Source organism: Thermobia domestica, chromosome 11 (assembly GCF_964235325.1).
Source record: "Thermobia domestica chromosome 11, izTheDome1.hap1.1, whole genome shotgun sequence".
NCBI classification, from domain to species: Eukaryota; Metazoa; Arthropoda; class Insecta; order Zygentoma; family Lepismatidae; genus Thermobia; species Thermobia domestica.
This window is the reverse complement of record NC_137464.1, coordinates 77,773,661-77,797,372: the sequence shown is the minus strand read 5'-3', so window position 1 is coordinate 77,797,372 and position 23,712 is coordinate 77,773,661. Positions and strand designations below refer to the sequence as shown.

The following is a 23,712-nucleotide window of genomic DNA, read 5'->3' as shown; positions in this document are numbered from 1 at the left end:
TAGAGATCACTACTAAGCAGCAAATATATCACACAAAAAGTGAGAAAAGTTTTATAAAAAAATGGATGTAGAAGTTAAAATATGTTCCCAAACTGGAAGAAGGATTAAATGTAGATCAGTGAAAAAGGCCTAAAATGAGAAATTTTCACGCTTTTTTCCTTATAAATATACTTTTACCATAATAAATCCAGATTGACGGTCATAATTACTGTGAAGTGTACCGTAATATTATTAAACCATTATTCACATACTGTACATTAAGAATACAAATGCAAACGTTTTTTGAAGCTCACTGACCGCCATGGTTAATAAGAAATATATTAAGATACGAGGTTGTCCAGAAAGTGCCAGAAGTTTTGGCCTATCACGGTAGTGGGCGGTGCTAGAGTTTGTCAAAAAAAAAATTGCCATACTCATTACGCATCCAGCTGTGTTAGCGTAAGGACTGTGACGCTCTTACTGTGCTTTCACTGACTTACAATAGAAAATCCCGCCTCTTGTTTGGTACGTTCTGTGATTAGGTTCTTGTTGGCAAAAATGCGCTAGCCAACTGAAATCAATCGCCAAATGTGTGAAGTATACGGACATGGAATAATGAGTGAAGGCCAAGTGAGCCAATGGTGCATTGATGTTAAAAATGGCCGTTCCAATGTTCACACTGAGGATCGTAGTGGTAGGCCTAGCCTTGTGTCTGAAGAACTGGTGACGCAAATCGACGACAAAATTCGTGCAAATCGTCGTTTCACGATTACGGAACTTGCTGAACATTCCCCCCAAATTTCACAGAGTTTGGTTCATGCAATTCTAGTGGAAAAACTTGGTCACCACAAATTTTGTGCTAGGTGGGTTCCGAAAATCCTAATGGATGACCACAAAAAACAGAGAATGGCTGCATCACTGACTTTCCTCGAAGATTAAGCAAACAATGGGAACAAGATGATCGATCGTATTGTTACTGGGAACGACACTTAGGTGAAACATGTCAATTGTGAAACAGTCAATGGAATGGGGACAAACTCTGTCAGCAAAAAAAGATCATGCTGTGTGCTGTGTGGTGAGACCCTCAGGGAGTGCTTCTCGTTAATTTTCTTGAACGTAGCACAACAATTACTTCAGGGAAGTATTGTGTAACATTACGAAAGTTAAGGCCCGCGATTCAAAACAAGCGCCGGGGGAAACTTTCGCGAAAGTGTTTTTCCCGACAACGCAAGTTCACACACGGCCAAACGTACCCGAGAGCTCTTGGATGGTTTTGGATGAGAGGTGTTCGATCATCCACTATACAGCCCGGATTTGGCGCCGAACGACTACCACATCTTTCCAATGAAGACATGGCTCGCTACACAGCGCTTTGATACTGACGCCGAACTGCATGCCGGTGTAAGCCAATGGTTGAAATCGCAGGCGGTAGATTTCTACCGCAACGGTATTAAAAAACTGCCAAGGTATGATAAGTGGCTTAATTTGCATGGTGACTATGCGGAAAAATAGTTTAAGAGTGTACCTTTCAAATGTATATAATACGATTTGATTTGCTCATTCTGTTTGTATTTATTTATTTATTTCAAAACGTGTTATACTTTCTGGACAGCTCTTGTATTTATTTATAACTTTGACAAGAAGGATTTTTTATTCCCAATTACTGGAATCTAAACCTATATACAGGGTGTAACAAAAAGGTACCGCAAAATTTCAGGCATGAATTCCTTATGGGTAAACGAGTAAAAAAGTTCATATAACCATATGTCGGGAAATGCATCGTTACAGAGTTACGGCCATTGAGCCGCCTGACGGTGTAAAATAATCACATTCGGGATCCCCCTCAATGAGACTCAATTTAAACCTCAATTGCTCAGCTTTTAATTAAGCTAGGAAGATAATTTTGGTATCAATGTCGTCCTAAAGGATTAAACTACGTATAAATCACATGCAGATATGATGTATATGTCATCGAGAGAGAGCCTCTATCCATATCACTTGCAGTGAGTGAAGTCTTTGTCAGCAGCCGAATTATCTGCCGCGAGTACGTCTTTGCCAGTGATATCTCCAGCAGTGTGCCGTTAATCTCATTTTCTCATCTGCAAAAATGTTTAAAGATGAGGCTCAGTTCACAGGACAAGGCATCTTCCATTACCATCATGTTCATGTTTGAGTGGACGATAATTCTCATGTGAACAGTCTCAAGAGACATAACAACAGTTCGTTCTCAGTATGTGGTACACTTTATTAGGCCCACACATGCTCCCGCAGAGGCTTACGGGAAACATCTATCGAGATTTCCTGAAAACCCATATTCCGGATACATTGGAGAACTTGCCCTTCGCTCTGCGTTTAGCCGTGTACCTCTAAATGCATATCAATACAAAGCTTCATCCTTCAGAAAGACATTGATCTTCCTAGCTTTATTAGGAACTGAGCTATTGAGTTTAAATTGAGTCACATTGAGGGGCATCCAGAATGTGACTATTTCACACCGTCATGCGGCTTAATGGCCACAACTCTGTAAAGATGCATTTCCCGACATATGGTCATATGAACGTTTTTACTTGTCTACCCATAAGGAATTCACCCCTGAAATTTTGCCGTACCTTTTTGCTACACCCTGTATATCTTCTTGATTACAAAGACTTGCTGTATAAACGTTATTTTATACATAAATAGTCATACTGTTTCAATGAATGATTTCCATCTTCAATGTAATGAAGAAACTTCTGCTGCAATCACATCATAGGTCTACCAATGCAGTATAAACTCAAAACCTTTTGAGCTAACATTCCGATGCATTAAAATACTTACTACCGCGTACACTGGGAAGAAAATAAAATAATTAGATTCATAAGAAATACACTGTTAAAAATGGTTTCTTAAATTCGAGAAAAAATTCCTCGTATTTGAGAACAGCCGTTTCTTATCTGTGCACCGAGTAATACATTCTTAAAAGTGAGATTTCGATTTTCTCAAATCATTTCGAGAAATAATGACTCAAATACGAGGAATTATGTCTCATTTCTGAGGGTGCAATTGGTTTCTTAAATTTGAGAAATAATGCACTTTTTCTTAAAATTGAGAAAGGAACATCTGAGTAAATGAGACATATAACCTCAATTTTGAGAAACACATTTCTCAAAAAAATGTGAGAAGTGTCTTTCTCAAAAGTGAGAAACGATGCACAGAAACGGGGTATACAATTCCAAAAGTATGCACTTTTTGAAAGCTTACAAGTAAGTCTTTCATTATAATTCAGTTAATCGTTCTTGATATCATTGCTATGAGTAGTTAATTATAGTTGAGAAAGAATACATATGAGTGCACAGAAAAAAGAAGAAAACACCTATAATCAAACATATTACATTCAAACATTCAAATGTATACAGGGAAGATTAATCGAAGCATTCTACGAAATAACGCTGTATGGGAAATTCTAAAATATCCCCCCGGCGGGAGTTCATGTGGTTCGGATTTCACGTTAATCAGTAAGTCCATGTCTCATATAGCCTCGCTGTTGAACGGGACGTTAAACTCAAAATCAACTCAACTCTAAAATATCCTGACTTACCTGGTAATTTTAGTGCTCTGCCATACGGCTATAGCCAGAGTTGGCGTGGGTCAATGAAAACTTGACCCACGACCCACCGTAACCCACGACCCACTGACCCACCACCTACCATGACCCACTCTGACCCACGATCCACCGTGACCCACTATGACCCACCATGACCCACCACCCACGATTGCATGATATCGCACCGTTTCGAAGACATATAGAGGAACTACAAGACATTGCACACGATGCAGGGCATGGAAGAGATGAACAGACTATCGATGAGGCTGCGGAACATATTAATACAAGTTTGTATGTTGGAAACAGTCATCAACATACCGTAGGCGTAGTTAAGGGAGGCAAATTGGATTGATGATAGTGATCACTAGGAGCAAAATTTAATTAGTGCAACCTTGTGAATGTCATACCCCGTTTTGGGAGGGGATGGGGACAGGGGGAATTCAGGACGGACTTCTGAGGGGAGCGGTGGGTTGTAATACTGCTAAGAGCTACTTTTAAGAGCTCCAAACTCTGGAATGTGTTTTATTTATGTATAAAATATGGAAGTTTTCTCTTCTGGGGGGGGAGTTGCCCCGATCGCGCCCCCCTGGATCCGCCCCTGGATGGGGATATGGTCCAACATTGATCGTAACATTATTAGAGGAAATATTTAAAATGACTGTCAAATTTTCTGGGCGATCTGCTATCTAGTAAGCATCTTCTCGACCATTCTGTATATCTCAGAAACCGTGTGGTATCACTTGTCTGTTCTTACAGGAATCACTTGCTGAAGTTGGACATACTTTAATGAACCAATCTGTATATAGGTAATACTGATATTTGTTAACCATAACAACAGCGATAACACTGCTAAAGTAGGTTCTTTTCTCAGTTCCTGGAGTATTACAAGAGACTTAAATTCAGCTAACCAAAACAGCCTTGACATTTTCTGACGCAGATAGTGCTGATTTGCTCTGTAATGTAACCCTGTATGTTATAGTAGTGTTTGCGACGTTCATAAAGTGTCTGTTTCACAGAACCAAAATCGGACTATATTATCATTATTGCTTGCTGAGATATTTAATGGCATACTAATATGAATGACATTCATTCAGAACAATTACTTCGAAATAACCGGAAACTCTTTTCTTTATTTTTTCTTTCTTTCTTTCTTTCTTTCTTTCTTTTCTCTCTCTCTCTTTTCTTTTATTGTAAATTGTTTTCTGCATTTGTTCGTCTCATTATTTAACTTTCTATTCTTTCATTCAAAAACGCTTCGTACCGTATTTTCCCGGACTGCGAATGAAAGTATTATACGAGAAGTTATTACACTGTACGTAGTAAAACTGGTTCTGTTAATTCAGCACAATGGCTCTGTATTACCCGAGTTTTGTTAAATTTTTGTATATACCTGGTGTTAGTTTAACTCCATTACACTTTAGAAAGAAAATTGTTAAAAGGGTAGCCGTGGAATCAACTAGCAAGACATTGTTCTTGTTGTTTTATATACAATTTTCGCGTTCCTTCGTTCAACCACTTAGTTCTGTAACACCGCCGCAGTGTTCTTTCCATACCACTGATCACCGTCCCTGTGTCAAACTGGTAATACCTAGCCTCTATTACCCGTAACATCGGACCCTTGATGCAGCACAAACAGTACGCCCAACAATGGGGAACGGTAGACTAGCCAATTGCCAACATATAAGGCCGAACATTTCCCAGCTAACTTAATTGCCAAAATAATGTAGCCCGTACAGAAGAAATATTGTTGCGATTGGGAATGCGAAGTCGAAGTTGTTGGGTAAGTGACAGTAAACATTCACTTTAAACTGCTTTACGTTGGGCCGTTTTTTTGAACTTTGTTTTTGCAAGTATCAACGCCCAATCATGCCGACTGTTAGCCTATGCAGGATATACCAAGTGTGCTGCTAGGGTAAACAGAGGAAACAGACTTAACCTTCCTGTATAACTTTTTAGTAATTTCCTGTGTTTCTTAAAAACTGAAATATGGTTATTTTCAATCAATAATTTATTGCTATTATTGTTGTTATTATTCCAGATTGGTGAAGACGATGTTGTGGAGGATGCCGTAGTGGCTGCACTGAATACCGGTTACAGACACATTGACACTGCCTATGTTTACAAGAATGAACAAGGCGTAGGTCAAGGAATTAGAAGATGGCTCTCATCGAATCCAGAACATTCCAGGGAAGAGATATTTGTCACAACTAAGGTATGTAAACAAAACATTTATATGAGCTAGCAAGAGAAAATCTAAGACAGCTCGCAGCGGCATTGCCACTGCTTACGTGTCAAGTATTTTTGGTGCACCTATATATAACCAATAGCGTATTTAGGGGATCCCCCGGAAAAAAATGTTAGTTTTTCGCATTCTACGTACATCAATAATCCTTCTTACTATGTCTACGAATTCCATTGACTTTCCATTTCATTGTGCGCTTTATTTGGAAATAATACAGTACTTGTTAAATTTTATTCCATGGAAAAACTGCATTCTTTTTTCTTTCTTTCGTCCATTCTACTCTTCTGTTTCTTTTCTTAGTTGTTACTTTCCTTCGTTTCTCCTATCATACTTTCGTCCATTGTTAGCTGTGATTGAAGTCGGCCATCGTCAGTAACCAAACACCAAACTTGCACGGATATCAAGATAACGGGACTTTAGTTATTATAGCAAAGGAATATTTACATCGTTTAGTTATAAAGAAAAGTAAATATTTGAATTTAAAAAAAATCAAGATGGGAAGAATAAGTAGCCCGGGGAATTAGATAGGCCAAGAGGATGCTTCTTTTTTTTCTATGAATGGAATAAAAGGTTAGATTTACTACTAAATTTTTGTGTGTATCTTGCCATTAAAAGTGTAATCAGTATATTTCAGCTTCAACTTGTCTCAGCATTTTCTTTCAGGTTCAAACGTACACAGATAAAACTGAATATTTCCATTGAAAAAAAGAAATGAAATCAATTAAGTTGAAATGAGATTACAAATATTCAACGTGTCTGTTTGCAGGAGCGTCATTTCAGATTTGCTTGGGGGAAGGGGGTAAGATCTTCCACCGACATACGAGTTTCAGGTTTTTCCCTAGTATATTAGTAGACAATCGATTAAATTATATTTAATTTTCAAACTCAGGTGGGCAATTGCCCCCTGCTTTCCCCGTGTTGTGCATATCCCCCCGAAACAAAATCCTAAATACGCCACTGCCGAAAACATACCAATAAAATAATAATAATATGCTGTGAAACTCTTACATATTTCCAGTATCAAATGTACTACAATATTTTATGGGTTTGTTAATAGAAGGAATTTTATCACTTTATTAGTCTGTTGTTTGTCTGGACGAAGTATAACTCTGTAGCGTTTAGGAACTATGTTGGTTGAATTGGAGCTCAGCCAGGGGTGGAGCCACGTGGGGAGATATCGGAACCAGGCCCCTAAATGATTTCCTGGAACCCCCAAATGTCCAGCTTTTAAAATATCACCGTAAGATTGCCTCGCTTCAGTCATTTAAAAATAACAATGTTTACATATAATTGATTTACGGTAAATTATTTACCGATTGGAAAATAGTATGGTATCTCGTCCGTGTAAGGAATGGCAAAATGCACAGCTTGCTACCACATCTGCTACAATCGATTGACTTAGAGCTCCTGTGCGAATCATGTCCAATATGAAGCATGAAAATATTTTATTTTAAAATAATTGGAACTTGCCCCTGTGTTCCTCGAACCACTCCATCACACTTCTGGCCTTGTGACATAGTGCATTATCTTGTCGAAAAATGCCACTACTGTTGGGAAACATGTTCGTTATGAAGGGATATGCGTAGTCTACAAGCAGTGTGCGACACGCCTCGGAGGTCATGGTGCCCAAGGCTGGCCTTAGGTGGTGCGGGTCCCAATCGGAAACATTTTGCGGGGCCCTAAGGTCTGTAGAACATATATATATATATATATTGCAGTCTCCCTGGTGGTCTAGTGGTTAGCGCGTGCACCTGTAGTGTACATAGTCTCGAGCCTGATTCCCGGTGGAAGAGCACACAAGATTTTATTTCATAATCACTCCCTGTCATTAATCATCCTTTATTACTTGAAAAATTCTTGGTGTCATATCTTCTTGCAGATGATTGTGGATATACCCTTAGGTATGCTTGAGGTTAATGTAAAATTTATCTTAAGGTTGATGGATATGTAGGATCAGTAACGGATCCAAGGGGGGGCTAAAGGGGATATAGCCCCCCTTGACGCTCAGGTATATACTGGATAAAATGGGCTTCAATCCTGCTTTACACTAGATAAAACGGCAAAATATGGTTTAGCCCCTCCCTTGATCACATCCTGGGTCCGCCCCTGTGTAGGATATGTAGCTTCTTCTGTAGAATCTCATTTTTACATATAGTTTCAATAATAAACTTTGTAGTACTGATAATCCATATTTACAAATTTCAACTTTCAAAAATGTGCAGAGATAAAAAAAAATGCAATCTTTACTTTATCACACGTCCTGAAAATGAAAATGCAATCAGATTTTTTTTTGTATCATCCTCAGATTTTCTGCTATGATGATGATGATTTACTGCTGACAAAAGTAAATGTAATTTGAGATATAAAATAAAAGGTGTTTATGAAGATAAATCCTCAATAAAGTTTCAATGAAAATATACATGTATGTCATACTAAACATTGCAAACAGCATTTACAAACTTATGTGTATATCGTTATTACGTATTCATATACAGAGTGTTCCAGGAAAAGCCGACAAACTTCGCATGTGTGTTCAGAACCTCAATACAAGAAAATATCTGCAACTGTAATCGAAAACGCTTAATTACGGAGATAGGGATAATAAAAGGGTAAAAGCAACGACCAATTCCAGTAATAACTTTTAATTAGCTTTCTCTCTGTAATTAAACGTTTCCCACCAAAGTCGCAGAGAAACATTCTTCTTGTATTGAGATCCTGAACACTATGATAAGTTTGTCAGTTTATCCCTGGAACACCCTGCGTGTTTACTTATAAGTTTGATTAAGAAAAATGATCAACGGCAAAGACAGTTTCGAAACATAATTCCGTTTCTATGTTGTAGAGTTCTCTTTGAGGACGAACTAACAGTAATATCTCATCATGGACGGGTCCCATTTCACTTTATAACGTTTTCCTATCTGCAAAATGTTCTGGTGAAAACGCTCACTCCTGTTCATTGCTTATAGACCCTAGCAGCTAATTTTTCAGAGAAATAACTCAAATGAAAATGCAGACAGTGAATGAATTTTAAAATAAATATTTCATCCCTGTGCGTCGCAATTTTTCAAGAAGATTCTGTACCAATATTTCATAGTTTTGTTCTTACAAGTAAACGAGTAGAGTAGAGTAGATGACACTAGCGCGGAGCCCCTTAGCCGTGGGGCCCGATTGGGAGCAATCGGTCCAATCGATTTAAAGCCGGCCCTAGTGGTGTCTTGCTCGACCTCCACTAGACACATGGATGCTCACGTAAATGTTCCCTAAGAGCATAGTTAAGCCGCAGCCAGCTTATCTCGGTCAGGACGAATACGCACCCTCCCATCGTCATGATGAAGAAAGTATTGGGATTCATCCAAGATTAGGATTCATCAGACAATGAAACGCTCTGCCACAGCGACAAGATCCAGTGTGTCGTCGGCTGCGGAGGCCCATTGTTAGAAGTATTCGGTGCACTGTGATTCAGACACACTTGTACTTTGACAAGCATTAAAGTCCGATGTTAGCTCCGCCACAGTTCGCTGCCTGTCCTGTTTTACCAGTCTGCCCAGCCTACGGCTCAAAATAATATTAAAAGTTGCAGAAAGATTTTCGAGACATTCGAATCGAGTCGAGATTAATACGAGCAGTCTCGACTCGAAAATTCGAGTCGAGAAATACGTTTGTCTCGACTCGTCTCGAATTTTATAAAGTGTGTCCCGACTCGAATTCATGACCTGCCTACCTGATCCTCTTAAACTTGATGACCCTGACAATGTTTGGTGAACGGTATAAATTGTGCAGTTAATCGATATGAAGTTTATATCATTCCCTATTCCCGTCCCTCTTGGGTCCGAATATTCGTCTCAGGATCTTGTTCTCAAGTACTTTCAATCTACGTTCTTCCCTCAGAGTAAGCGATCATACAGGTCGACAGGCATGATTATCGTTTTATATAGGCCATTTTAAGCTTTAAATTCCTAAACAGAATTCGCGACGACAAAAGATTTTGAACTGACTAATAACATGAATTCCCTGCTTTTAGCCTACATTTAATTTCTTCGTGAATATGATTTTCCTCTGTTAATATTGATCCTAGATATTTGAAACTATCCACTTTATCAAAAGAATTATTTAATATTTTAACGCATCCATAATTTACTGTATTACTGTCCCGACGCACTTCCATGTATCTAGTTTTCTCTGCATTTACTTCTAAACCCATGTCCCTGCAAGCGTTTAATAAGACCTCTGCATTTCTTTCTATTGTTTTCCTATCATCCCCTATTATAGTTACATCATCAGCATACACCATAACCTGGTGAATACCATTCAACTCTAGGCCCTGGTTGCTGTTTTTGATTTTCCTTATACCTTTCTTTAGAACAAAGTTGAATAATAATGGCGACAACGCATCTCCTTGTTTCAGTCCATTTTTGACATAAAAGCTCGTGGATAATAATTTTCCTACCTGGACTTCACTTTGAGATTCATTTGAACATATATTTGAAAAATTAGCTCACTTTAAAAAAAAAAAGTGATTTCAGTAAACAAATATGGTCGGCAACACCACAATTACTTGAGCTGTTGTGTTTTTTTTATTATTATTATTATTTTTAAACGATAATGCTATAAATAAGTCCTATTTTATTAATCGTGAGACGATTAGAAAAGAACATTCAAAATATGTAAACAACGCTTATCATAACGTACATAAAGGTATATTCTGAAATTATTATTATTATTATTATTATTATTATTATTATTATTATTATTATTATTACATTGATTACCATTAAAAATATGTTTTTCTCATAACAACATATAACTATTACTTTAAAATATTGACTTCTACTTCAAATAATAATTTTGTCCTCATAATTTCATTATTGTGTTGTAGAACAACTCTATTTAACTACATATATTTTAATGTTGAGTGCAGAATGATAATTATTCTAATTTTTAAATCTCTGTCTTTCTTATCTTGTAGTTGCCTATGATAGGTATAAGATCGGATTTGGTAGAGAAATGCCTGAAGTTATCATTGGAACGTCTTAAACTTGATTATGTGGATCTGTACCTTATACATTTTCCAGCGGGATTTAAATACAAAGATGAAAATACTTTGATACCGACTGGCAAGGATGGTCTTCCAGATTTAGACATGGAAACAGATTTGGAATCTGTTTGGAGGGTAATTAATATTTTAAATTCAGTTTCATTATCTCGATTTAGTAGAAAATTAAATTTAACTATGTTACTTCCGTTCAATTATTTGGTATTTTTACTATATAGTAAAGTTTTGATTCTTGTTTGATTGTATTGTCATAAAATTTTATAGCTGATATAAGATACTATTTGCTATAGTTAATTCTCGTTCACCGTGAATCTCGTTCACTCTTACAAACGGAATTCTGTACATTTCAGGTAAGTTAAAATAGCTTTTGTGTGCTCGACTTTACCTAATCATAAAATCAATTCTTGAATTTCTGATTATCATAGATGATCTCACGATTTTTAAACAGGTTATAAACGCCGCCTCAATACTTATTAGTTTATTTCATTTTATTTATTTAAAATCATCCCCAAAAGTAAGCTACAGTTAACCCTTACAGATTTTTTCCATAAGAAAGAACTTAATGTCATATATTAGAGACATTATGGTTTATAAAAATAAAACAAAATGACATGAATGGTATTTTACAATATCTATCCGAAGAGTAAATAATCCCTTGTGGATATTCTCATAGAAGTGAATTATACAACATTATAAGAATAATAATGAAACATTTGTTTATGACGTATGACCAAAATTGCCTGAGTTGTTTTTGAGAAAGTAGCCTTAAAAACTCATCTGCAAGAGTAAACAACCCCATTTGATTTTTTCGTAAAGTATAATTTACACAATTATAGAGTTATTAACGAACTATTTATTTATAAAACATGAACAAAATTGCTTGAGTAGTTTTGGAGAAAATCGTCCGAAAAAGTAACCCTAAAGAATAATATGCTCCTCGTATATTTTTTCAGTACAAATGAGTTATGCCCTATTGTCAGGTTATTAATGAAATATTTAGTAAGCATTCGAGGGAGAATTGTATGTGTGTGTGCATCTAGATACGTATGATTCAGCCAAGATTATGCATTTTTAATTATTAATTTCCAGAAAATACATTTTTCAGAAGTTGGAACTTAAGAGCAGTATCTCCTACAATAATTATTGAGGTGCATATTTAAAATCCATTGACTTTTGCAATATAATCTTGATGCAAGAATAGAGCATAATAATCAACTCAAGTAAAAATAAGTTAGATTGGAGAAATTATTAAATTTTACACGTCAAGAGTCTCAGAACACTTCAATTACACACACATGAAAAGTCAACACATGAAAAACTGCAAACAAACATTTCCACTTAATACCAGATGTCAGAAGAATAACATGGTACTTCCTGTGGAAGCGTCTTTGAATTCAATGTTGTTAATAATCATGTTTCAAAGTGAGAATAAACATCAAATAGTAAATGAAAATCAACTGATTCCAACAAATGATATTAATGAAACTTGAGGTAAGCCTCCTTTGTCAAATCCTGATTATCTTAAATTGTTGTCATTTCCTCATAGGCAATGGAAAAGCAAGTGGAAATAGGGAGAACGAAGGCGATTGGACTGTCCAATTTCAATGAAGAACAAGTAGAGAGGATATCCAAGTTGTCGCGAATCAAACCAGCAAACCTGCAAGTTGAACTTCACGCTTATATGCAGCAGAAAGAACTGAGAGAAGTGTGCCAGAAGTATGATATCTCCGTTACAGCATATTCTCCACTTGGCTCTCCAGGAATCCCTGAATTTTTCTCCACTCTTGGTGTGAAGTAAGTTTATAGAAGTACAGTATTATATAAATTCTATGGAAGTAGACTTCACACTAGTACGGCTGTACATATCAAGTATTATTTGCTTTTAAAATATTAACATAAATAAAACACTTTTTAAATTTATACATACATTATTGTGTGTGGATGTAATTCGATCTTATTTGGTTTATCATTTTGAGAGAAATTTAACAGCATTGCATGTAGCAGACTGCATGCTATCTTCTACGTGCTAAGATATGAAAATGCAGAATATTCGTTACGGTTTACGATAATTATTGTAATACAAAACATGTTAAAGCTAATTTGAAAGAAAGTTTTGTTACATAAGATGTTATTAAGCACATGGTGACTGTAAAGTCTATCCATTTTATAGAGGAAAATACGTTGAATTAAACACATAAACATACTATTTCACCTTGGCCAAGGTTTATATAGTCACAGTATACCAATATATGATATACAGGGTGTTCCAGGAGGGAATCGACAAACTTCGCACACATGTTCCTCACATCAAAAAAAGATAAAAATTTATTTTTCACTTTGCTGACAAGTGCCTAGTTTTGGAGATACAGGTGAATGAGGTAAAAAAGAATACAATATTGTCGTAGCCGTATGTTGATCATTTTCAAAATTGACACAGTAACTGACTTGTATGATCTGTCAGGAAAGTAAATGTACACCTATTTTTCGAGTCTGGCATTCCTGCGCTCCATCCGTGGAGAGTATGAGAATTAAATCAATCAAATGTTTACTGAGGGGCAAAAAGAAAAGCTTAATCTGAATAAGACATTGCAGAGGGGCACAAGCTGTGAATACGAATAGTGCATTGTGTAAATAAAGGACGACACCGAAAGAGAAAGCCAGAAACAGCTGTTAAACTTACAAAAAAAGAGTAAAAATTGTCGAAGTGGGAACATAAAACACAAATACAACAAATACGCCGACAACTAAACGATCACTATGCCATGATCTTGGTGTAGTGGTTAAGGTGCTGGCTTACAAATGCAAAGGACGCAAGTTCGAATCTTAAGCGAGGACATTTTTAAAAATTTTTGTTAATAATACATACAACTCATGAGAGATGGTAAAAGAGGTCGTATTTAGTTTTTCGTAGCAATTATTATTGGTAATGTTTAGTACTGATAATACTTTTTGTCTTTGCGTATTGCTTTTGTTCTTGTCTTCATTTCGAAAGAGAAGAATATCCGAACAAATGCCACCAAAACTCCTCATATTTTGAATGTAAACGCCATTTGCAATTAGTAAAGAATAAAAATTGAACGTTCCGAAGTAGCTGCAAAAAGTAAAAGGAAAAACATGGAAGTGGACCATACTCATGGTTATTAAAAATACAATTTCTACATGCCTTACACCTCCCGACCACGTTTCTACGTTAGCAAGTAAGAGGTTTGTGTTTAGGTTAGGCTCGTCAATACGTTTTGCAAAGGGGCCCTGTTTAGCTCTGACGCACCACAGGTGCGAGAAGGGAGAAAAACACTTTTTCTCTCTCCCTCTGTGTGTCTATTTATCTATCTATTTGTATATATATAACGCTATTTGTGAATGCCATAACCACCCTAATTTTCAGCGGATTGAGACGAAACTTGGCACAAACATTAATTGTTGAAATATCTTGATGAGTTCGTTAACCAGAATAATCAGATGAAAATGTTCAAAATGGTGGCCCTTCAAACTCTTAAAAAGTTCCAAGGGAACCAAATTTCGCCCATAAATAGGTATTCAGAAAGTTTGAATAAATTTTCCTCTTTTACTGAAATATTTGTGTGCAGAAACTTATTGAAATATTGGACCCGATTAATAGCCTAAAGAAGGTTCACGCCCTTTCGCTACGGTCAGGTTTTTTTTGTTTTTTTTGTTTTTTTTTTTTTTTTTGCAGGAGGGGGTTATTTTCCTATCGGAACAAGATGATTGTTTGTGATGATATGAAATTACACATTGAAAGTGAAGTAACTTGTGTAACGTGTTATTTGAAAGAATAATATAATAAATGTGCATTCCTCTAACACAGAGAACTGTAAATCATGTATTTCGAGTTCGGGAGCCAGAATGGCGAGGAGTGTTATTTGATTTGCTTTTATTATTATAAATTATTATTATTATTATAAATTAACGAATAAATTAACTACGGCATGCACTTTGGTAGAAATATCATTACATGAACATGTTTGGAACGAACCAATAATCTTATTGCAATGATATTTCCACCAAAGTGCATGCCGTAGTTAATTTATTCGTTGATCTGGAGACAATTTAGTGCCCATTAATAAACTAAATAACATACAATGGAGTAAAATTACAGAAATGATATCGTATTATACAGTAATTTCGCCGTGCAAGTTCAATAGTATAATAATAATAATAATAATAATAATAATAATAATAATAATAATAATAATAATAATAATAATAATAATAAAACATTTTCATCGGTCGTGCGCGGAAAGTGAGAATTAAATCAATCACATGTGAAGTCAATGTAAGAAGAAAAGCCTAAACTGAAAAAGACATTGAAGCGGGTCACAAGCTGGGAATAAGAATAGTGCACGGTGTAAATAAAGGACGACACCGAAAGAGAAATCCAGAAACAGCAGGTAAAAGGAGAAAAAAAGAGTAGACATTGTTGAAGTGGAAACATAAAATACAAACACGAATAGGGATGAGCACAAGTCGAGCCAAAATTCAATTCAACTCGAGTACAATTTGAGTCGAGTCAAAGGTAATTTTCTTGAATTGAGTTCCGAGCCAAGTCGCTGTTTTCGAGATCTAGTTTCGAGTTGAGTTGAGTTTGATAATGGCTCTCTCGCTCGTTCAGCTCGTTTTAACTCGTTTTCAAATATTGGCCTGATCAGACTGGAAAGCAAAAGCCATGAGAAATGTAAGCAGTAATGTGGAATACTTTTAGTGTTGCTCACGACAGAGGTGCGTCAAATCTCGTAATTTTAGTTCATCTCGTGGGGCAATTTTAGTGTATCTCGTCTCGTTTAGATAACGAGAAGACAAGAGTTTATTATTATTATTATTATTATTATTATTGCGAGACAGCCTCAAATGTAATCACCAATATAAGTATATACTGTAGTTCTTAAAATCAAGGCTGAGATCTGCACGGTCGAATTCTTGAGCCCAAGCAGAAGACCAACTCGGGTAGTGATATCAACCGGCTCGGCTCGTATCAACTGAGCGAACAGCTCGAGTCGGCTCGGTTGGGATGAGCCGATGACCCGAGCCGGCTTAGTTGGAACAAGCCATCGACTCAGCTCAATTGAGCCGATGGCTCGAGCTTTCTCGGTTGGGATGGGTCACCTACTCGGCTCATGTGAACCGGTTCGAGCCAGCTAAGTTGAAACTAGTTCATCAGCACGTTTCGACTCAGCTCAACTAAGCCGATGGCTCAAATCGGCTCGGTGTGGTGAGCTGTTGGCTCGGCTCACTTCTCGATTCGGTTCGATATTGAATGAGATGTAAGCCGAGCCGCTCGAGCCGTTGAGAAGCCCAAACCCGGTCCCAGCTGTTTTGAATATGTTTGGATGAAGCCTATAACTTTTAACAATTTTTTGCTCGAGCCCGAATACTTGCCCCTTCGGAACTCAAACCCAGAACGTGACCGATGTCCTTGCCTCCTGAAGACTTCCAGACGACCGAGATCGACAGTCAATTAGCTTTTACTATTCAGATACAAACCGTATATCTTTTAAAGATTATACATGGAGTTGATATAATAATAATAATAATAATATAATAATAATAATAATAATAATAATAATAATAATAATAATAATAATAATAATAATAATAATAATAATAATAATAATAGTTTTAAACTTGCCCTGAAATTTGGCAAAACTTACTTAAAAGTAGAGATTTCGGGGAAAGGGTTCCGTACCTTCAAGACACATCTCTGCAACTACCAACATTTTAAACTAGAACCTTTTATTGAAGTTTCATGTAGAAAGTATGTTTTGAGGAAAATAACTGTAATAAATATAACTGAATATCACGCGACAGTAAGGCATATAATAAACTAATTTTTAGAATATGCAGAAGTAAATATAAAAGCTTTGCTACAAAAATACCTACACAGAGCATAATTCAATGAGCTCTGAAATACAATGTAACGAAATAGCCTATGAGATTCAGTCTACAGAGCAATTGTAAAGAATGGACATACACTATTTCGAGAATCGAGACAAGACGGGAAATGTTTACGATACTTTTCGTCTCGTCTCGATTCTCATCTCCAAAGAGAGACGAAAATTTTGATTTAGCCCTGACCCGTCTCGAATGTAAAATGTTAATTCTCATGTTATTATATTTGTTTTAGAAACGAGATGAGAAACTCCTCTTCTCGTGAGCAACATTAAACCAAACCGAAATATTCTTTCCAAATGTCACGTTTCTCCTTGTAATGGTATGACCTGAGCGATAATTTAGCTTCTAGCTTTTAATCTTCTACGAGATAATAATAATAATTATTATTACTATTATTATTCCTGAAGATTTGATAGTTCAAGTATTGAAACATCCGAGTATTCAAATATCTGAATATAATAAAACGTATGTTATCGCTGATCAATCGCCATCAAAAATTCTAAAGTAAGAAAAAAAAATTGCGACGTGCATTCGCAGAAGCACCTTGACCACTGAACCGCGATCGCTACGCGGTAAACGATCCGTCTTTAGTCTGGTTACGTTAGGTTTCTTTATCTCCGCTTGCAAACTTGTATGTTATATTTTTCGATTCAAAATGTCTTTCGTATTTCTTTTATGAAGTCGGCAAAGTTTATATTAATAACTTGAGTTTTTCTTAAACCACTGGTTCACAAGTTCGTTCTTTCTCCACACGAAACTACAAATATGACAGATTGAATTCTCATACTCCCCATTTCTTTCAAAGCAGTCGCCATTACCTGGTCAAAGACTTATTTCCGCCACGATTCATATTAACCAAAATAAATTCATTTTTCGGAAGCGGAACGTTCACTTTCCGGATTTCGCAAAATTATGGAATTCAGTTATACTCCGGAATTCAGAAGAATTTCGGAACTCGGAAAGAATCCGGAATTTAGAAAATTCCGGAATTGAGAAAAACTCCGACTTTCGAAAAAATCCGGATTTTCCGAATTCCGGAATGTTAACGAAATCAGAAATTTCTAAATTCCGGATTTTTCCGAATTCCGAAATTATTACAAAATTGGAATTTTCCGAATTCCGGAATTTGTCCGGCTTTACTTTCGGGAGTCCGAAAACTAATAATTCCGGAACGGGCTATCCCTAGTTTATACACAACCTTTCAGAACACTAAGCTAGTAGCTGTCTACAAACAAACAAGTAATGCAAAGCATGTTGTATACTGCAATACGTCATGTATTAAAATCCGACACCATGACCCTTTTATTACATTATATGAAGAGCATGTAGGTCTAAATACCTCATGTATTACATATAATGTAGGTTTTACTCTTCCAGCAAAGAAGAAACATGTGATCATAGTATACAACCCACAGAAGTGATAGCTGGCAATACAGTGGTCGTAATCCCTAACGACACAGGAGGTGAGCGTTGCCATCGCCGCTGGTCTAGAGGCTAGCACGTGAGCCTTGGGTGTATGGGGTCTCGGGTTCGATTCTCGGCGGCAGAGCATCTATCATTTTTAACTGTTCTCGATGTTTCTGTGTTCGTGTCCCTGTCGTTATAAGTTATTAGAAAAAGCAAGTTAAACGAGTGAAGCAAGTAAAATTAGCAATAAGTAAGTTACTGAAACGCGTTCGGTGAGTCAGTTAAAAAAATAGTGGACAAAGCACTGGCTTTTCGCGCCGTCCATGCGAGTTCGAATCAATCTCGGCTTGATGTTTTATCCATTTGAGAGAAAGTATTGTTTCTTTTCGCTACAGGATGGATTTTCTCTTTGGTTTCATGTCAAACATGCTCACGTAATGAAAAGACGCTGTAGATAATAATAATAATAATAATAATAATAATAATAATAATAATAATAATAATAATAATAATAATAATAATAATAATAATTATTATAATATGAAATATTAGTAGCTAACTCGTGTGTGTATTGAGCTCCTCCGTGGCTAAGCGGTGTAATTTCATATCATCAGTAACAATCATCTTGTTCCAATAGGAAGATAACCCCCTTATGCAAAAAAAAAAAAAAAAAAAAAAACTGACCGTAGCGAAAGGGCGTGAACCTTCTTTAGGCGATTAATCGGGTCCAATATTTCAATAAGTTTCTGCACACAAATATTTCAGTAAAAGAGGAAAATTTATTCAAACTTTCTGAATACCTATTTATGGGCGAAATTTGGTTCCCTTGGAACTTTTTAAGAGTTTGAAGGGCCACCATTTTGAACATTTTCATCTGATTATTCTGGTTAACGAACTCATCAAGATATTTCAACAATTAATGTTTGTGCCAAGTTTCGTCTCAATCCGCTGAAAATTAGGGTGGTTATGGCATTCACAAATAGCGTTATATATATACAAATAGATAGATAAATAGACACACAGAGGAAGAGAGAAAAAGTGTTTTTCTCCCTTCTCGCACCTGTGGTGCGTCAGAGCTAAACAGGGCCCCTTTGCAAAACGTATTGACGAGCCTAACCTAAACACAAGCCTCTTACTTGCTAACGTAGAAACGTGGTCGGGAGGTGTAAGGCATGTAGAAATTGTATTTTTAGTAACCATGAGTATGGTCCACTTCCATGTTTTTCCTTTTACTTTTTGCAGCTACTTCGGAACGTTCAATTTTTATTCTTTACTAATTGCAAATGGCGTTTACATTCAAAATATGAGGAGTTTTGGTGGCATTTGTTCGGATATTCTTCTCTTTCGAAATGAAGACAAGAACAAAAGCAATACGCAAAGACAAAAAGTATTATCAGTACTAAATATTACCAATAATAATTGCTACGAAAAACTAAATACGACCTCTTTTACCATCTCTCATGAGTTGTATGTATTATTAACAAAAATTTTTAAAAATGTCCTCGCTTAAGATTCGAACTTGCGTCCTTTGCATTTGTAAGCCAGCACCTTAACCACTACACCAAGATCATGGCATGGTGACCGTTTAGTTGTCGGCGTATTTGTTGTATTTGTGTTTTATGTTCCCACTTCGACAATTTTTACTCTTTTTTTGTAAGTTTAACAGCTGTTTCTGGCTTTCTCTTTCGGTGTCGTCCTTTATTTACACAATGCACTATTCGTATTCACAGCTTGTGCCCCTCTGCAATATCTTATTCAGATTAAGCTTTTCTTTTTGCCCCTCAGTAAACATTTGATTGATTTAATTCTCATACTCTCCACGGATGGAGCGCAGGAATGCCAGACTCGAAAAATAGGTGTACATTTACTTTCCTGACAGATCATACAGCGAAAGACACTTCTAAATGGTACAGCCATATGGAGGTTTACGGCTAAAGTGCTCCACCAATTGAGTCCGAAGCATTTGCCGGGGAGTATGCAACCAAATTAGCTGTAAAGGAAGGCGGGTGGCATAAACGCCAGGCACTGAAAATTCCCGTACACTTGGGCGAATTTCCCACTATCGTCTACAGCATCATTTCTCCAAATGAAATGAATCTACTTCTTATGGCAAACATATTACTTGATATTTGTTCTATTTGTGGAGATAAGTTGAAACAAAAAATTGAAGTCCAATCCTGTTGCTGTTGGAATGAACACTCTTTCTGTCGTTTGATCTGAAATGACTTTGCAGAGTCTGAATAAATATCCTGTCACTTCAGGAGGGTAGGAAGAGCGGATACCCCCCCCTCCATCAGTGTGAAAACACATATATTTAATCAAATGCTTAGTGAGAGTGAGCCCATTGGTATAGCACTTTTATGGTATAGCACTTTTCAATCTTTGCTCCCAAGCCATCTTATGTCATAGCTGATGACCTTGGAAAACGAGAGATGCAAATATGATGAAAGAGAGATACAGTCACATGCGCAAATTTAGAACTTGAGACAAAATGATCGGATAGCATCCATATTTTGTCGAAAATTTTGATTTTGTAAATAGACATGTAAAAGCTCACCCGAACCTGAGAGCATCCCACTACCAATTGTTGAATTCAAGTGGAGAACTCAGTTGAGAGTATCAGATGATTACAGAGGGGGAGAAACAACATCAGATATGGGAAACAAACAATGAAAAAAAATGGACTGGCCTGGGCAGGACTTGAACCACCAACCTCATTATTAGGAAGCAACGACTCTACTCACTCATCCACGGAGCCACACAGAAAGCTAGGCAGTCATAAGTCAGACGTAGAACGTTTGTTACTTACGAAACGTTTATTTCTAAGGGGGAAAGCTAAGCAAATTTCTTTCCCTGACACTAACTTAATTACTGTTGTTCCAGCCTGGGAAGAATATTTTCAACCCCTCCATAAATTTTCCTAACAATTTTCATACATTTATATATAGCAGCACAAAACATTTATCTATGTCTGTTCTGCACAATTATACTTACACAAAACAATTACTTCCAATTCTATTAATTCCATTACCAAGTAAACAGAAATACTGGATATGAAATTCTATATCTCTACAATAGTCTTGCAGAAAATATCCAAATTCAATCTTTCTATTTGGAACAGGGAGAGAAGGTAATGCACATTTAATGAGTTAATATTACAAACTGGGAGAACGCAATGGGCAAAAATAAGGAAAAAAAAAAACAGTCTTCAAAAGTTTTCTACTCGCCATATATACTGTTCGACGTGCAAGTATATCAACGGACGGCGTGGCAGAGTGGGTAAAGTGTGCAACTTGTATACAAAGCGACCCGGGTTCCATTCCCGTTGGAGTCGATCCTTGTTTGTTTTTTACTTCAACTAATAAAGTAACCGTTTGTAACTATAAATAAAATATTAAGCCACCATATGTTTATAGTGAATAAAACAATAGACATTTTAAAATCACTTGTAAAATCTTTCGATGTTCCATGTAAATTAGCAAGAAAATTTAATCTATTCCGTAAATATACCGATATCACGATTGTATTATAGTTACGACAGTCAACGGCGCCGATTTCTCTGTAAATTTGGGAGGGGGCATTTATCTATATATATAAAAGAGAACGTACAAAATCCTTTGTCCGCTCATCACGCTAATACGGCTGAACCAATTTCTTTCATTTTTGGGGGGTTATTAGGATTTGGACCCTAGATGGTTTTTATCATATCACTTTAATTTTTAATTACCAGTGTCTTGAGATAATTGACCATTCAAGTGTCCATAACGTACAAATCCTTTGTTATTAGTTCATCATAGGTAAAAATAAACGTATTTATATGCAACCCGCATGACCGTGTCACTCGGCGGGTTAACATAAATGACAGGCGATATACAGCGGAAAATAGCTTGAATCTTCTGTTTAAAATTTTTTAATTGATTTGCTTATTTTTACAGACACTTTTACAATATGCCAGCACCGGGATGACCGCAGCGAAGCGGGGCGGGTTAACATAAATGACAGGCGATATAATGTTAAGATTTACTGCAATCTTCTATGGTTTTTATCATATCACTTGAAAGCGAAAAAGTAAAAATTATCTAAGTAACAAAGTTTATTGCGTTCCGGGGTGACCGCAGCGAAGCGGGGTGAACGCTGCTAGTAAAAAATACATACAACAATACATGTAACAATAAAAAAATACATATAAAAATACATATTCATAAAAATACATGGGGCCCACATGAGCTTGGGGGTCCGCCCCCCATGATCTGCGCCCGTGACGACAGTCGTTGTGTAATAAATGTTCTTGACGCTTCGTGTCTACATCTGTTGACAGTGTGCGATTTACAAAGAAGTTGAGGGGGGAAATCCCCTTTGCTAATACTGGGTGTTGCTATAACCAACGCAGATTTCCCCTCATACCGCTTGTAATTTTCACACTGTTAGAGATGCACGCGAGACACTAGACGAGAGTGAAAATTTTATGCGAGACGAGACTAAACCATGCGAGACGAGACTCGGTTAAGTCTCGCACGAGAAGTCTCGCGAGACTTCTCGCAGTCTCGCAACATTTATGTATTACTTTTAATTGTATATTTAGTGATTTTACATTTATTGAGTTTTGCGTTAATGCCTCCAGGAAAAAAAAGTGATTGAGGCAATAGACATTTTATGAGATTTATTATTATGCAAGGTTGATTTTCATAATTAAAGCCTTCTTTAGTTTCCAAACATCATAAAAAGCTTTGTAAATTGTAAATTTATTACAGCATCGATTTAGGACTTTATTTTGCGACACAAACACACACACGCGGGCGCGCACGAATACATGAACTTCTGTTTTTGGTCTGAAAATGGAACAAGACTCCCTATTGCTGCGAAATGTGATATTTATGTTGTTTCTGTCTTTTTCACATTACTACTAGCGATTAATGTTGGGGGATGACGTTGAAATCCCTTCTCGTCAAAGTTTATCCCCGGCCCGGCTCGCAGAAATAACACATTTTTAGTTAGATGCCTCCGGATAGAATGCCTCTCAGCAAGCGATAGAATGCGGTCTACAACTGAGGTGTTGAAGTAGAAAGTTAGACGAAACCGCGTTCTTGTAAGGTCAGCATTTTACTTAGCTCAAGATCAAAGGATACGTGGTCTGGGTCTTTGTGGCTTGACACCAGTGCTGTCGGGTTAATCAAAACTTTTCAGGTTTTGATATTCTGGCAACACTGCAGTTAGTTCAACTGTATGATCTGGAAATTGATCCAGAAACCTTTTTTCGTATCAAGTATAGTTTGCTGGATATTTTGATTCTCGCAATTGTTAACATATTGCGTTATCTACAAGTCCGTTGACACAAGTAATGTTATTCCTTGGTGGTTGGTGTAAAGGGAGATAGGCGACAATAGATGGCAGCACTGTTCTCCTCAGTAGCGTAGCCAGAATGTGTGTTTGGGGGGGGGGGGCAAGTGCTGTTATAGGTACATATAGAGAAATTACAAACAAAAAAATATAAACATAAAAATATATAAAAAAAATTACAAACATCAAAGTACCAAAGAACAT

At 36.6% G+C, this 23,712-nt stretch overlaps 1 protein-coding gene across 1 annotated transcript in view; it reads left to right on the top strand.

Moving 5' to 3' along the window:
• Positions 1-23,712, top strand: part of LOC145664200 (1,5-anhydro-D-fructose reductase-like) — a 75,945-nt gene that overhangs the window by 7,639 nt on the left and 44,594 nt on the right. Inside the window, exons 2-4 of the mRNA XM_081730641.1 lie at positions 5,601-5,774; positions 10,771-10,974; positions 12,404-12,651. Of these exons, the coding sequence (XP_081586767.1) occupies positions 5,601-5,774; positions 10,771-10,974; positions 12,404-12,651 (626 nt within the window). The remainder of the gene's footprint in view (positions 1-5,600; positions 5,775-10,770; positions 10,975-12,403; positions 12,652-23,712) is intronic.